This window comes from Podarcis pityusensis (assembly GCF_964106645.2).
Source record: "Podarcis pityusensis genome assembly, chromosome: 13".
NCBI lineage: Eukaryota > Metazoa > Chordata > Lepidosauria > Squamata > Lacertidae > Podarcis > Podarcis pityusensis.
Window position 1 is genome coordinate 49,387,505 of NC_138038.1, and position 12,896 is coordinate 49,400,400.

Consider the following 12,896-nt stretch of genomic DNA (forward strand, 5'->3'; position numbering starts at 1 on the left):
CCGAGGGAGCTGGCGTACAGCTTCCGGGTCATGTGGCCAGCATGACTAAGCCGCTTCTGGCAAACCAGGGCAGCGCACAGAAACGCCGTTTACCTTCCCGCCAGAGTGGTATCTATGTATCTACTTGCACTTTGATGTGCTTTTGAACTGCTAGGTTGGCAGGAGCAGGGACCGAGCAACGGGAGCTCACCCCGTCGCGGAAATTCGAACCGCCGACCTTCTGATTGGCAAGTCCTAGGCTCTGTGGTTTAACCCACAGCGCCACCCACGTCCCTATCCTATATCTGTTTTATAAAAAACAACAACCCAGAAATGAAGGAGAAATTACCACCTTCCATGGAAGTCCATTCCACTACCAAACCGTTCGGAAAAGCTCTTCCTAATGTCTAGTCGAAATCTCCCTTTGGTTTGGGTCCTGCCCTCCGGAGCCGCAGAAAACAAGCTTTCTCCATCTTCCAGGTGGCAGCCTTTAAAATATTTGCAGATGGCTATTGCATCAGCTCTGATTTTTTAAAAAGGAAATACATTGATCGGACAGACCTGCACGCGTTTTTAACATGCAGGGTGCAAGTTCCTGAGTGATTTTCAGTGGTTCTGCCTGGCTGAGGAAGTGGAGAGCTGTGAACTGGCCCCAGCTTTATTTATTTATTACATATATATCCCACCTTTCTTCCAGGTTCCTCAAGGAATCCTACATAGTCCCCCTTCTTCCTGTCTTATCCTGTCACAACCCTGTGAGGTAGCTCAGGCTAAGAGATGGTGACTGGGCCAAATTTCACCCACTGAGCTTCCTGGCTGAGCGGGGATTTGAATCCCTGAGTATAGGTTTGAAGCCTGGCTTCCCAGGTTCTAGCCCAATGCTCTAACCACTACACCACACAACCACCTCACCATTAGGCAGAATGAAGGCCCTCCCAACCACCCTTCTTTTAAACTCTGCGTTGGTGATGGTTTGCACTCAGGGTGGTTACACACAATCCTTTTATTACTGTTTGTACCTGCAACAGTTTGGGAGGCGGTCACTCTGATCGGTGCCTGTCCTGTAACTTCCTGCTGAAAATCCTGAAATCTTGGACAGCTGCTGCCAATCAGTGTAGAGAAAATAATAATAATAATAATAATAATAATAATAATAATAATAATTTATACCCCGGCCTCCCCAGCCAGAGCTGGGCTCAGGGCAGCTAACACCAATAAAATCACAGTAAAAACATAAGGGGGGGGGGGGGAACCAATTTAAAATACAGGTTAAAATGCAATTTAAGATGCAGCCTCATTTTAAAAGTAGCCGATAGATCAAGACCATAAGGGGAGGGAAGACATAAGGGTCAGACTGAGTCCAAACCAAAAGCCAGGCGGAACAGCTCTGTCTTAGAGGCCCTGCAGAAAGATGTCAAATCCCACAGGGCCCTGGTCTCTTGTGACAGAGCGTTCCACCAAGTCGGGGCCAGTACTGAAAAGGCCCTGGCCCTAGTTGAGACCAATATAACCACCTTGCGGCCTGGGACCTCCAAAATGTTGTCATTTGTGGACCTTAAGAGCTAGCTGGGCCCCAATGACCTAGCATAATCTATGGCAGCTCCTGATGTTCCGATGAACCAGCTCAACATCTACAGGTGTAGTCATGCACCTATCTAATAGAGGTTTCACGGAATTATAGTGTCAGAAGGGACCCCAAGGGTCATCTAGTCCAACCCCCTGCAGTGCAGGGATCCCAGTGAAACCATCCTTGGTTTGCTTACTTGCTTGCTTGTTTCTAAAATTTGTATACTGCCCTGCACCCATAGATCTCATGGCAGTTCACAACCTAAACACACACACACGATGCATAATTAAAAATAAGAAGGCGAATAGAATAGAATTTTATTATTACGGTCACAGACCAGTTCCGGGTCACTTACAATATCAGGAAACTCATAAAACACAACAGGAATACATTGAATTGCAATTGGGTATAACAGAGACAATTCAGATATAGCAGCGGTTTAAAAAATTATTAAATCTTGATCACTAAAATATAACCTAAAATTATCACTTTTAAAATTATAATTTTGGTAGTACAGCTTGTTCCCTAAGTTTTATGGCAGTCGCCCAGAATTTGGCCACCCTTAGCGTGGTCTCTAGATCCTTGTCCTCTACCAGGAGTTTTAGACATTGGAGTTCGGACCCATTTGGAGATTTTTGTATAACAGGAGTGATAAATACCGAGCGTGTATCCCCATAGAAACGAAAATAAGAAGGTGGGATTGCGGGGGTCAGACTAGAAGACCTTTGGGGGGTCCCTCCTCAGCTTCTACAGATTTTTTTCCCCCTCCCCGGCTACCTGCTCAGGAAAACCCGCTTCTCGCTCCGGGTGGGGTGGGAAGAAGGCGCTTGGCCAGGTACTGGGGTGGGGGTGGAAGGGACCCAGGCGTCCGAGGAGCAGGGCGGGGCGGGAGGGAGTCTGCCTTCAGCCCGCCCAGCTGGTCCCCCGAGGGAGAGAGAAGGAAGGGGGGGCGGAGGGAGAGGGAGATCGGGGAGGCTGCGCAGACGCGCTCGCTGCCACCGCCGCCCTAGCCGGGCATGTGCCGGCTTCTGCCGCAGCCGTGATGGCCCAGGCCGGAGGGGAGGTCGCCCGGGAGCTGCAAGGTAGGGACCTGCCTTTTTGGGGGTGGGGGGTGGGATGGAGTGGAGAGATTCCCCCCCCCCCGCAGGGCTTCCCCTCTCCCCATCCATCCTCATCCCCGCAGCCCCCAGCACCATCCAGGGCACAATCTTTGGCGACCCCCCCTCCTCCTCTCTCCATCCCTCCAGCAACACTCCTCACCCCCCAAATACCCCGGGGAGAAATGGTCTAAAGGGTTAAATCCACCCCCCCATTTAAAACACCTGTGGGCCCCCCCTCCCGCACGCTGCCTCCCCCCCCCCAATTCTAGCGCCCCATAAAAATTTAGGGCCACCCTCCCCAGTTCGCACCCTCCCCGGGGAAATCTCTCTCCCCCCCCCGGGTTTGGAAATATACCCCCCCTTTACCTGCGTCCCTCTCATTCCCCCCCTCTCTCCAACAGGTGAATTGGCTCTTCCCAAAGCACCCCCCCCTAATTCTCAGGGCGAGCAAATGGTTGCTGCCCCAGAAACGCCCCCCCCCCACATGGTACCCAACCCCATCACAGGGAACTATGTTGGCTCCTCTTATTATTATTCCTGCCCCCCATGGATGGAGGGGCACTGCTCCATTCTCTCTCTCCCCCCCCCATAACGACGCTCCAAGGCTCCTAGCCCCTGCCCCACCCAGGTCAAGATCCCCCCCTCCCTCAGTGCAAGGAAAAGGTCTCCCCTCCTTTTCTACACCTAGACACCCCCTCTTTACCTTCAGTCGCCTCCCAACCCAGTTCCTAGGATGTGACCACTGTGATGCAGGCTCCCCCCACATATATACTCACCCCCCCAGCTGAACCTCCAAGCTGTCTCTCTGCTTCTCTCAACACCCCCCCCAATAAAACCCACCGTCTTCCCAACCTACCTATCACCTTCCTGTCATTCCAGCTCCAGGGATAATCCAAAAGTCCGTGGGGAGCAGTGTGTAAATCCTGCCTGCCCCCCATCACCCCACTTCTTTCCTCCCCCCCCCTTGAAAAATGCCTCCCTCAACCCCAAACCTTCCCTCCCTCCAATCTCCTGCAAGCTCTCATCCAAGGGGAATGCCCCCCCCGTTTGCAATTGCTTTTATGGCCATTGCAATTCATTTCTCTGCAAACGCCCCCCCCCCCCGCACAATTCCCTGTTCAGGGGCCTGGATTTTCCCCTGCCCACCCCCTTCCCTGGTACTTAAGCCCCTTCCCATCTCTCTCTCACACATAACATTCAATCTCGCAGGCTGTATCACTTAATGGCTCTTCAGGAGATAGCTGGGTCTCCCCTGGGGAGGGGGGAGGGCCAGAACTCCTGGGTTCTTTCCAGGGGTAGAGTAGAGTGGGGGTGGGAGGTATGGGGTGGCCCTGATCCAGGACTCCTGGGTTTCCGCGCTGGGAAAGGGAGCTGTTTCTCTGTATCTGCTCACACTTCCTGCTTGCTATAATAGTGGATTTATTGCTGAAGGCTGCCTGTGGGTTAATGGGTTGTCTCTTGAGGCTGTATAGGCTCTGGTGTGCCTCTCTCTACACACACACACACACACACACACACACACACACACACACTCTTCCTGCTGTTGTCACTCCTGGCATGTCCCTGCTTGGATATCTGGGAACAGAGAGGAAGAGAAGGTGTCGAGACACAACTGGGATGGTGTGTTTGTGTGTGTGTGTGTTTTGCCATATCCCTTTTGTGTGCATGCGTGTGCACACACCCACACACCAAGGATCTCCCCAGGAGTCAGAGAGAAGCATGCAAAACCATGCACGCAATTCTGCACCCCCCCACTTGAAAATGAAAAACACCATTGACACACCCAAAGTTCAAGTGAATTTCTCATCTGCCTATCTACTACTTTGATCCGCTGAGCCGTGGTGGGTCATAGGAGAAGCTGGCTGCTAGCAGCTCAGACTGCTTGCCCCCCTCCAGCCCAGGATTATGGACTCTGGCTGAAAGCTCTTTTCCAGGGTGTCAGGTGGGGCGGGGGGGGGGGGAGAGAGAGAGGTCTTTCTGCCCCCCCCATTATTACCTGGTCTCTGAACCTTTGGAGGGGCCTGAAATGGGCCCCTCCCCAAATAGATCAGAGCCCAACAAATGCCATTCCAAACACCCACCCCGTGACCCATATATCCACATAATCTGGCCTTGCCCAAGCGACCCACAGTTTACTCACAGGGGTCGGCTCCCTCCTTCCCAATCTCTGTTTCCATTTGCCAGCCTGTCTTTTAAAGGCCGGGCTTCGATGTTAGTCCTACTCAGAGGAGACCCATTGAAATGAACAGGCCTCAGTTTGCCCCCAATCCCATCTGTTTCTTGAGTGTGCGAAAGGAAACAAATTGAAGGAAGCTTATCCTTTTTTTTCTTTTTTACAATGCTTTCTCTGGTCAGTTTCAGTTGCAAAAAAGAGAGAGCGAAAAAACCTGTGTGTGTGTGTGTTTATGTGATGCTTATGAATGTTCTAGATGATAGCAGGAGAAGCTGCGAGCGCCTTCGGCATCTTCACACACACACACACACACACACACACACACACAATGCAACCGCTTTGCTTCACGACAACAGCAACGAAAAAACACATCTTCGCTCCAGAAGGAGAGCTTCCGGGGCTTATGCTTACGACTTCAGAAATCCAGTTTCCCATCTCGGCCACGTGGCGAGGCGGAAGGTGCTCTCTGCACGTGCTCAGAGGCATTCTCTCCCCTTGCAGTCACTGCGCAGAGCCCAGCAGCAGGTGTTCAGTAAACACCGTGTTGCTGCTTTCGCCTTCTGCATTCATAAAAACCAGGCAGTAGGGCATGACACACTTGGAAGGTGCAAAGGCGATGTCACACTTCTTCCTGGGATTTCTCTCTCTCTCACACACACTTTCACACACACACACACACACACACACACACACAGCCTGCCAGATAGTAAATAAAATGAATAGAGTCTCCTGTATTTAAAGCGGCGGGCACACATGACTGCTGTGTCTAAATGGCTGCTTTCAACTCCCCTCAAAATGAGCGGGTGGAACTCAAGGCGATGGCAGAGCAGACTGTGTCACTTCACTTGGCAGAGAGGGGGTGCTGCTATTCTATTCCCCCCCCCAAACACACAGGAAGGTGCCATTGGTCCACCTAGCTGAGTAGGTCTACACCACCGTTCTTCAACCTTGGGTCCAAAAACGCTGTTGGACTACAAAGCCCATCATCCACAGCCAGCTTCGGCAGCGGTCATGGATCATGGGAATTGTAGTCTAACAACATCCGGGGATCCAGTAGGTTGCATGACACCCAAAAGATGCTTCATGAAGCCATGGCTCATTGGTGGGGAGGCTGTGGCCCCCCGAAGCGTGTTTGACCACAACTCCCATCGTCCCCGAGCTGTGGGGCACATAGCGGCCAAAATGTTATTTAAGGTAACTTACTATATTCCTGAATCGGACCTAGACCAGGAAGGGAGCCCTCCCCATCATTCCTTTAAAAGAAATTCACTGTTAATTTATCGCTTGCACATTTAACAAGGGACAGAGAAAACGAAGAAACGAGGTGAATTAAAAAAGAAAAGGGAAAGGGAACGCAATCATAATAATATGCAAAAAAAGTACTAACTACAGCAGTAAAATATTAAGAGGAAGGAATGCTTCTGAATGCCAGAATGCCACAGGAGAGGAGAGGGATCTTGTGATCAAATCCTCCTTGCAGGTTCCCCACAGGCTTCTAGCTGGCTGCCGTGAGAACAGGGTACTGGGTTCGGGGTGGCCATAGGCCTCATCTAGCAAGCCTTCCTTATTTTCTTAAATCGCCCTGCGGACACAGCAACCATCCAGACACGGATCTTAAATTGAACATCAGCCCTCCAGGCGCCATAGAGGGATCCAAACAAGTTTGATGTCTACATGAAACAAGTCGCCGAAGCGCTGAGGCCCTCAGACCATTGTGTGATAGTTGGCGGGTGCTTATCCTTCCAACGCATAACTCTTGGAGCTAAGTCCCTTCTGTTGTCCCATCAGCCATGACGACTGAGGCTGACGGGGGGTTCCTCAACCACCCCACATGCCTCCTCTGCCTAGTGACAGGACCGGCTCTGGCCCAACCTAAACAGAATGCTCTGAAAAGACTGGAAGTTTTGTTTCTGGCCTTTTCCCTAATGATTCCCTGTGTGAAGTCCGTCTTTTTCAGAGCTGCCCCTCTTTGGGTTGGCATTTTCATTCAGCTATTCACCGTGACCCTGAGTTCCCTTTCTTGGGCAGTCGCCACTAGCCCAGGCCCCTGTCAGTGCATATTTGGGGGGGGGGGTTTACATCCCTTTACATTTACATTGTATTTCCTTTCCCATTTTAACCCCCATCCCCCCCGTTTAGAAAAATCCTTTTGGAGCATCTTACCATCTTTTTAGGGTTGCGGGTGACGCTGTGGGTTAAACCACAGAGCCTAGGACTTGCCGATCAGAAGGTCAGCGGTTCGAATCCCCGCGACGGGTTGAGTTCCCGTTGCTCGGTCCCAGCTCCTGCCCACCTAGCAGTTCGAAAGCACGTTAAAAGTGCAAGTAGATAAATAGGTACCGCTCCGGCGGGAAGGTAAACAGTGTTTCCGTGCGCTGCTCTGGTTTGCCAGAAGCGGCTTAGTCATGCTGGCCACATGACCCGGAAGCTGTACGCCGGCTCCCTCGGCCAATAAAGCGAGATGAGTGCTGCAATCCCAGAGTCGGCCACGACTAGACCTGATGGTCAGGGGTCCCTTTACCTTTACCTTTACCATCCTTTTAGGTACGCGGGTGGCGCTGTGGGTTAAACCACGGAGCCTAGGACTTGCCGATCAGAAGGTCGGCAGTTCGAATCTCCAGCCACTCTAGGCAGCTTCCAACAAAATATTAAAATACAGTAATGCATCAATATAAAAATATACAGAGCCTAGGACTTTGCCGATCAGAAGGTCGGCGGTTCGAATCCCCGCGACAGGGTGAGCTCCCGTTGCTCGGTCCCAGCTCCTGCCCACCTAGCAGTTCGAAAGCACGTTAAAAGTGCAAGTAGATAAATAGGTACTGCTCCAGTGGGAAGGTAAACGGCGTTTCCGTGCGCTGCTCTGGTTCATCAGAAGCGGCTTAGTCATGCTGGCCACATGACCCGGAAGCTGTACGCCGGCTCCCTCGGCCAATAAAGCGAGATGAGCTCTGCAACCCCAGAGTCGGTCACGACTGGACCTAATGGTCAGGGGTCCCTTTACCTTTACCTTTACCATCCTTTTGGGGGGGGGTGTCACCTGCAAACGTGGGTCGCCTCACTGCTGACCCCTAAGTTGAGCAAGTTCAAAAGCACAAGTCCCCCTTCGGATCCTTAGAGTACACCTACTTCCTACTTCCCTCCATTGTGAGAACTGTGAATTTGGTCCAGATCTGTTTCTTCCTGTTCTTTAGCTAGTTCTCCATCCCTACTCATCCTCTCACTCGGTTGCTCCTAAGATTACGAAAAAACCTTTGGAACTTGTTGAAAACTCTTTTAAAGTCCAAGTGCACAATGTCTACCCAATCAACACTCTCCTCGTGCTTATTGATATCCTCAAATAACCCCAAAATGTTAGAGAGGCGGGACTTCCTGTTACGGAAGCCATGCTGCTTTTTCTTCAGCAAGGCTTGTTCTTCTTCGTGCCTGATCATCTGCGGCCTTCTGCCAGTTTACCTGGAACGCCGCATTAAGCTAACTCGTCTGTAATTTCCTGGATGCTCCCTAGATCTCCTTTAAAAATTTTTTTAAAAATCAGTGTTAGATTGGCTACTTTCCAGTCCTCTGATATGAAGACAGACCTAGGATCAAGTTAACATATTTTTGTTAGAGGATCAGCAGTTTTGCATTCAAGTTCTTGGGTGGATGCTATGTATCTCTATGGAATGATTTGTCAATTGTTCATTTTGCCAAACCTCTGCTTACCTGACACAAAATCGGTTTTTCAGATCCCACCCCACAGAAAAATGGGTTCAGACGTGTGTGTGTGTGTGTCCCCTACATCATCTTAAATTAGACACAGATTAATCCTGCTTTTCTATAACCTCCATGTCCTGTCCTTTCGCTCCCTTGCTGCCTAGTGGTCTAGCCACCCCAGCCCCTGATGCTTTAAATACCGTATTTTTCGCTCTACAAGACACACCAGACCATAAGACGCACCTAGTTTTTGGAGGAGGAAAATAAGAAAAAAAATATTCTGAATCTCAGAAGACAGAACAGCAAGAGGGATCGCTGCACGGTGAAAACAGCAATCCCTCTTGCTGTTCTGGCTTCTGGGATAGCTGCGCAGCCTGCATTCGCTCCATAAGACGCACACACATTTCCCCTTACTTTTTAGGAGGGAAAAAGTGAGTCTTATGGAGCAAAAAATACGGTATACTGTTTTGGTTGGCCTTAATACCTTTATCAATATGCTGCCCAGATTTCCTCTTCACTTCCTTGCTCGCCAACATCACATTTGCTTCTCCAGGTTTTGTGCTTCTTCTTTTTCTGTTCTCCACAGTTGGGCAAGCCTTCAGTTTTTTTTGAAAGAAGCCTTTCTTCCCCTTTTCATAGCTTCCTCGACGCTGCTAGTTAACCACATTGGCATCCGCTTCAACTTGACAGCATTAAAAAAAAAAAAATTAGCTTAAGCTTCTACTAGGGTGGTTTTAAATAAGCTCTGTGCAGTTTGGAGAGATTTTACTGGCTTTATCTCCCCTTTCAGCTTTCTTTCTATCGCCTCCCTCATTTTGGAGAAGTTTATTCTTTTGAAGTCAAATGCGACTGTGCTTGGAATCATATCTGGCTGTTGTCTGCTTGCGTTTGTGTTGAATTGCATTGCTGGTTGCTGCTTCCATTCGGTTCAACGATATGCCCATCTCATACCAGGTTCTAGGTGCTACTTCAATTATTATTATTATTATTATTAATTAAAATTTTATACCGCCCTTCATCCAAAGATCACAGGGCAGTACGCAACATACTGTATTTTTCGCCCTATAGGACGCACTTTTTCCCCTCCAAAAATGAAGGGGAAATCTGTGTGCGTCCTATGGGGCGAATGCAGGCTTTCGCTGAAGCGTGGAGAGTGAGAGGGGTCGGTGCGCACTGACCCCTCTCACTCTCCAGGCTTCAGGAAGCTATCAGCAAGCCTGGGGAGCCCGCGGGAGTTCCCACAGGGCTCCCTAGGCTGCGGATAGCAGCCTGCTGCCCAGAGCGCGGGGCGCGCTGAAGCAAAGAGCCCCGCGCTTCGGGCAGACATCCGCGGCTGGGGGGGGATAAATTTTTTCCCCTTTATTTCCCCCCCAAAAAACTAGGTGCGTCCTATGGGCCGGTGCGTCCTATGGGGCGAAAAATACGGAATTAATATATCACTTTCTTCTCTTGACGCATTTCTTTTTCGATAACAATTTTTATTAGTTTTCAATTACAACAATCCAATAATATCCTCATTATAACAATGCCAAATTATAATACAATTAGTAATGCCGATCATTGCCAAATTATACAATTTCGGTGCCCCCCCCCCATGTGCTAGAATTGATGATTTGATTATTCTCTTTGTTTCTGCGTTCCAAAATCTTATAAATTTCAATTACACCCCAGTCAAAATACCAGTCCCTTATACTGCAACTGCAGTTTCAACTACTTCCATTCATCTTGACACCTTTCTGGTTTCCTTCTCCATCTCAAGATTGCCCTTAGAATTCTGGTTGGGCGACTGTGGAATTGTGCTTCCGCAGGGCTCAAATTAGTGGGATACGGGTGGTGCTGTGGGTTAAACCACAGAGCCTTGGACTTGCCGATCAGAAGGTTGGCGGTTCGAATCTCCGCGATGGGGTGAGCTCCTGTTGCTCAGTCCCTGCTCCTGCCAACCTAGCAGTTGGAAAGCACCTCAAAGTGCAAGTAGATAACTAGGTACCGCTCCGGTGGGAAGGTAAACGGTGTTTCCGTGCGCTGCTCTGGTTTGCCAGAAGCGGCTTAGTCATGCTGGCCACATGACCCGGAAACTGTATGCCGGCTCCCTCGGCCAATAAAGCGAGATGAGTGCCGCAACCACAGAGTCGGCCACGACTGGACCTAATGGTCAGGGGTCCCTTTACATTTACCTTAGGGCTCAAATTATTTTTCCGATTCAGTATTCCTACTCACAGTAGGTATAAGAGGTAATTTAGGTCATACCTGCACCATGAGCCAAAAACCCGGTCATAGCAGTCCTGGGGAATCCTGGCAAGTGTAGTTTGTTAACCTTGCTGGGAATTGTAGCTCTGTGAGGTCAGCAACCATCCACAAACTACAGTCCCCAGGAGTCTTTGCGGGACGTAGAGAAGCTGTGACAAAGTGGTACAAGAGCGCTCTAAATGGATGTTGTGTCTGTGATGGACTGATGCTAGAGAGGCAACTTACACACCATCCGAAAACAGGATAAAAGAGGGTTTAGATTTGTGTAAAATCTGTATATTCTGATTCATATGCAAGTTTAGAAAGAATTGCTGTAATTTAGATAGAAGTGTGATCCATCTCATCATAGTGGGGGAAGCTATGTTTGTTGTTGAAGTGCTAATTGTTGATGGGCAATTTTGCTCTCCCCTCTTAGGGTTTTGTACTGGTTTTGTACTGGACAGCCTTTCAGATAGAGGAGCGCCTGTCTAAAGTAGGGCAGCCGGCCTCAGTTGCTTAATACTACTACTAATAAATTTATTATTTATACCCCGCCCATCTGGCTGGGCTTCTCCACCCACTCTGGGCAGCTTCCAACAAAATATTAAAATACAGAAATGCATCAAACATTAAAAGCTTCCCTAAACAGGGCTGCCTTCAGATGTCTTCTAAAAGTCTGGTAGTTGTTGTTCTCTTTGACATTGGGTGGGAGGGCGTTCCACAAGGCGGGTGCCACTACCAAGAAGGCCCTCTACCTGGTTCCCTGTAACTTGGCTTCTCGCAGGGAGGGAACCGCCAGAAGGCCCTCGGCGCTGGACCTCAGTGTCGGGGCAGAACGATGGGGGTGGAGACGCTCCTTCAGATATACTGGACCCAGGCCGTTTAGGGCTTTAAAGGTCAGCACCAACACTTTGAATTGTGCTCGATGTGCTCCTCACTCCTCCTCTGACCTGCCAAATTCTCTTTCCCGTCGAGGATTTCCTAAAGCGAACCAGGAAACCGTGGTTTGCGAACCAGCCGTGGTCTCAAGGCATCCAGGGCCGGCTAGTCTCAGTGCAGATGCAACAGTAAACTGTGGTTATAGCAAACTATGGGAGGGAGAAGGGGAATTTGCATGTTAGGTGGGAAGAGGAAAGGGGAGCCTGCAAGCTTCTGCCACATTCCTGCTTGTGAAACCATGGTTTGGCGTGCAGAGAGGATTGCCCCTGAAACCAGATCGCTATCACCGCCAGAAGAGTCTCGGCTCTTACAGCTTCACATCTGAAATCCCGAGACCTGCAAAATGTCTCAGCCCACGCTGCTCCTTGATGCGCCAGCACGGAGGAATAATTTATAAAGATGCCATCAGTAATCCAAAACACGGACCTCTCTGCTGGGACTGGCTCTTAAAGAGCGTTCAGGAAAATGCAGATGTTTGCGGCGCAGAGCAAATAGGAATCCATCTCAAATCACCCCCCACCCCCGTCTCACATGCACAGCACTAATGCTGCTTTTAACCAAAGCACACCAGCTCTAAGCGCCCATTTAAATCCCCTAATCCGGCTCAAAACAAAATTGCAAAGGTGACCCTACCAAATCACTAAAAGGACACGCCGCAGGTTGGTGTTGCTGTGTGTATATTTTTTTATTAAAAGGCTGCAGGCATCTGCCAGGGCTTTCGGTGTGAAGCAAAGGGGCGTTTGTTGCCTCAAGCCTTACGATATGCATTGGCAAAACTTCCTCCCGCCTTGAGGTTTTGTTGCCCAAGAGCCTCTCTGGGTGTTTTTGTGTGTTTTTTTGTGGGGGTGTGGGATGGGTTGCTTCTCCCCCCCTTTTTTTCTTGAGACATAGCACAGTTCAGACAGGAAGAAGCCAAGACATGGAAATCTAAAAATGAACACCGTTTCCCCTTTTCCCTGAGCATAATTGCTCACGAGAGAAATTAGGTCACAGCACCCCAATCCTAGATGCTTCTTCTTCTTCCCAAAAAAGGACACTGTGAGGGTTGCTGCTGTTGCGATCTATTTGTCCCGCCTTCGCGCTGAGAAGCACTGGGGCCAGGATTTGGGGAGGGGGCTTGGCACCCTCTGATGGGGTATAGAATCATAGACTCATGGAACGATAGGCTTGGAAGGGACCCCAAGGGACATCTAGTCCAACCCCCAGCAATGCAGGAATC

General features: G+C 49.8%; 1 protein-coding gene across 5 annotated transcripts in view; it reads left to right on the forward strand.

Moving 5' to 3' along the window:
• The first annotated feature begins 1,921 nt into the window (after window positions 1–1,921).
• The window catches only part of CARMIL3 (capping protein regulator and myosin 1 linker 3), an 84,888-nt gene continuing 73,913 nt past the window's right edge, over window positions 1,922–12,896 (forward strand). Inside the window, exon 1 of one of the 5 annotated variants that reach the window (XM_080979604.1) lies at window positions 1,922–2,628. In XM_080979604.1, coding sequence (XP_080835730.1) covers window positions 2,589–2,628 — 40 coding nt within the window. In that variant the 5' untranslated portion in view covers window positions 1,922–2,588. The remainder of the gene's footprint in view (window positions 2,629–12,896) is intronic. The other 4 variants (XM_080979599.1, XM_080979600.1, XM_080979601.1 and 1 more) reach the window with 4 other exon arrangements.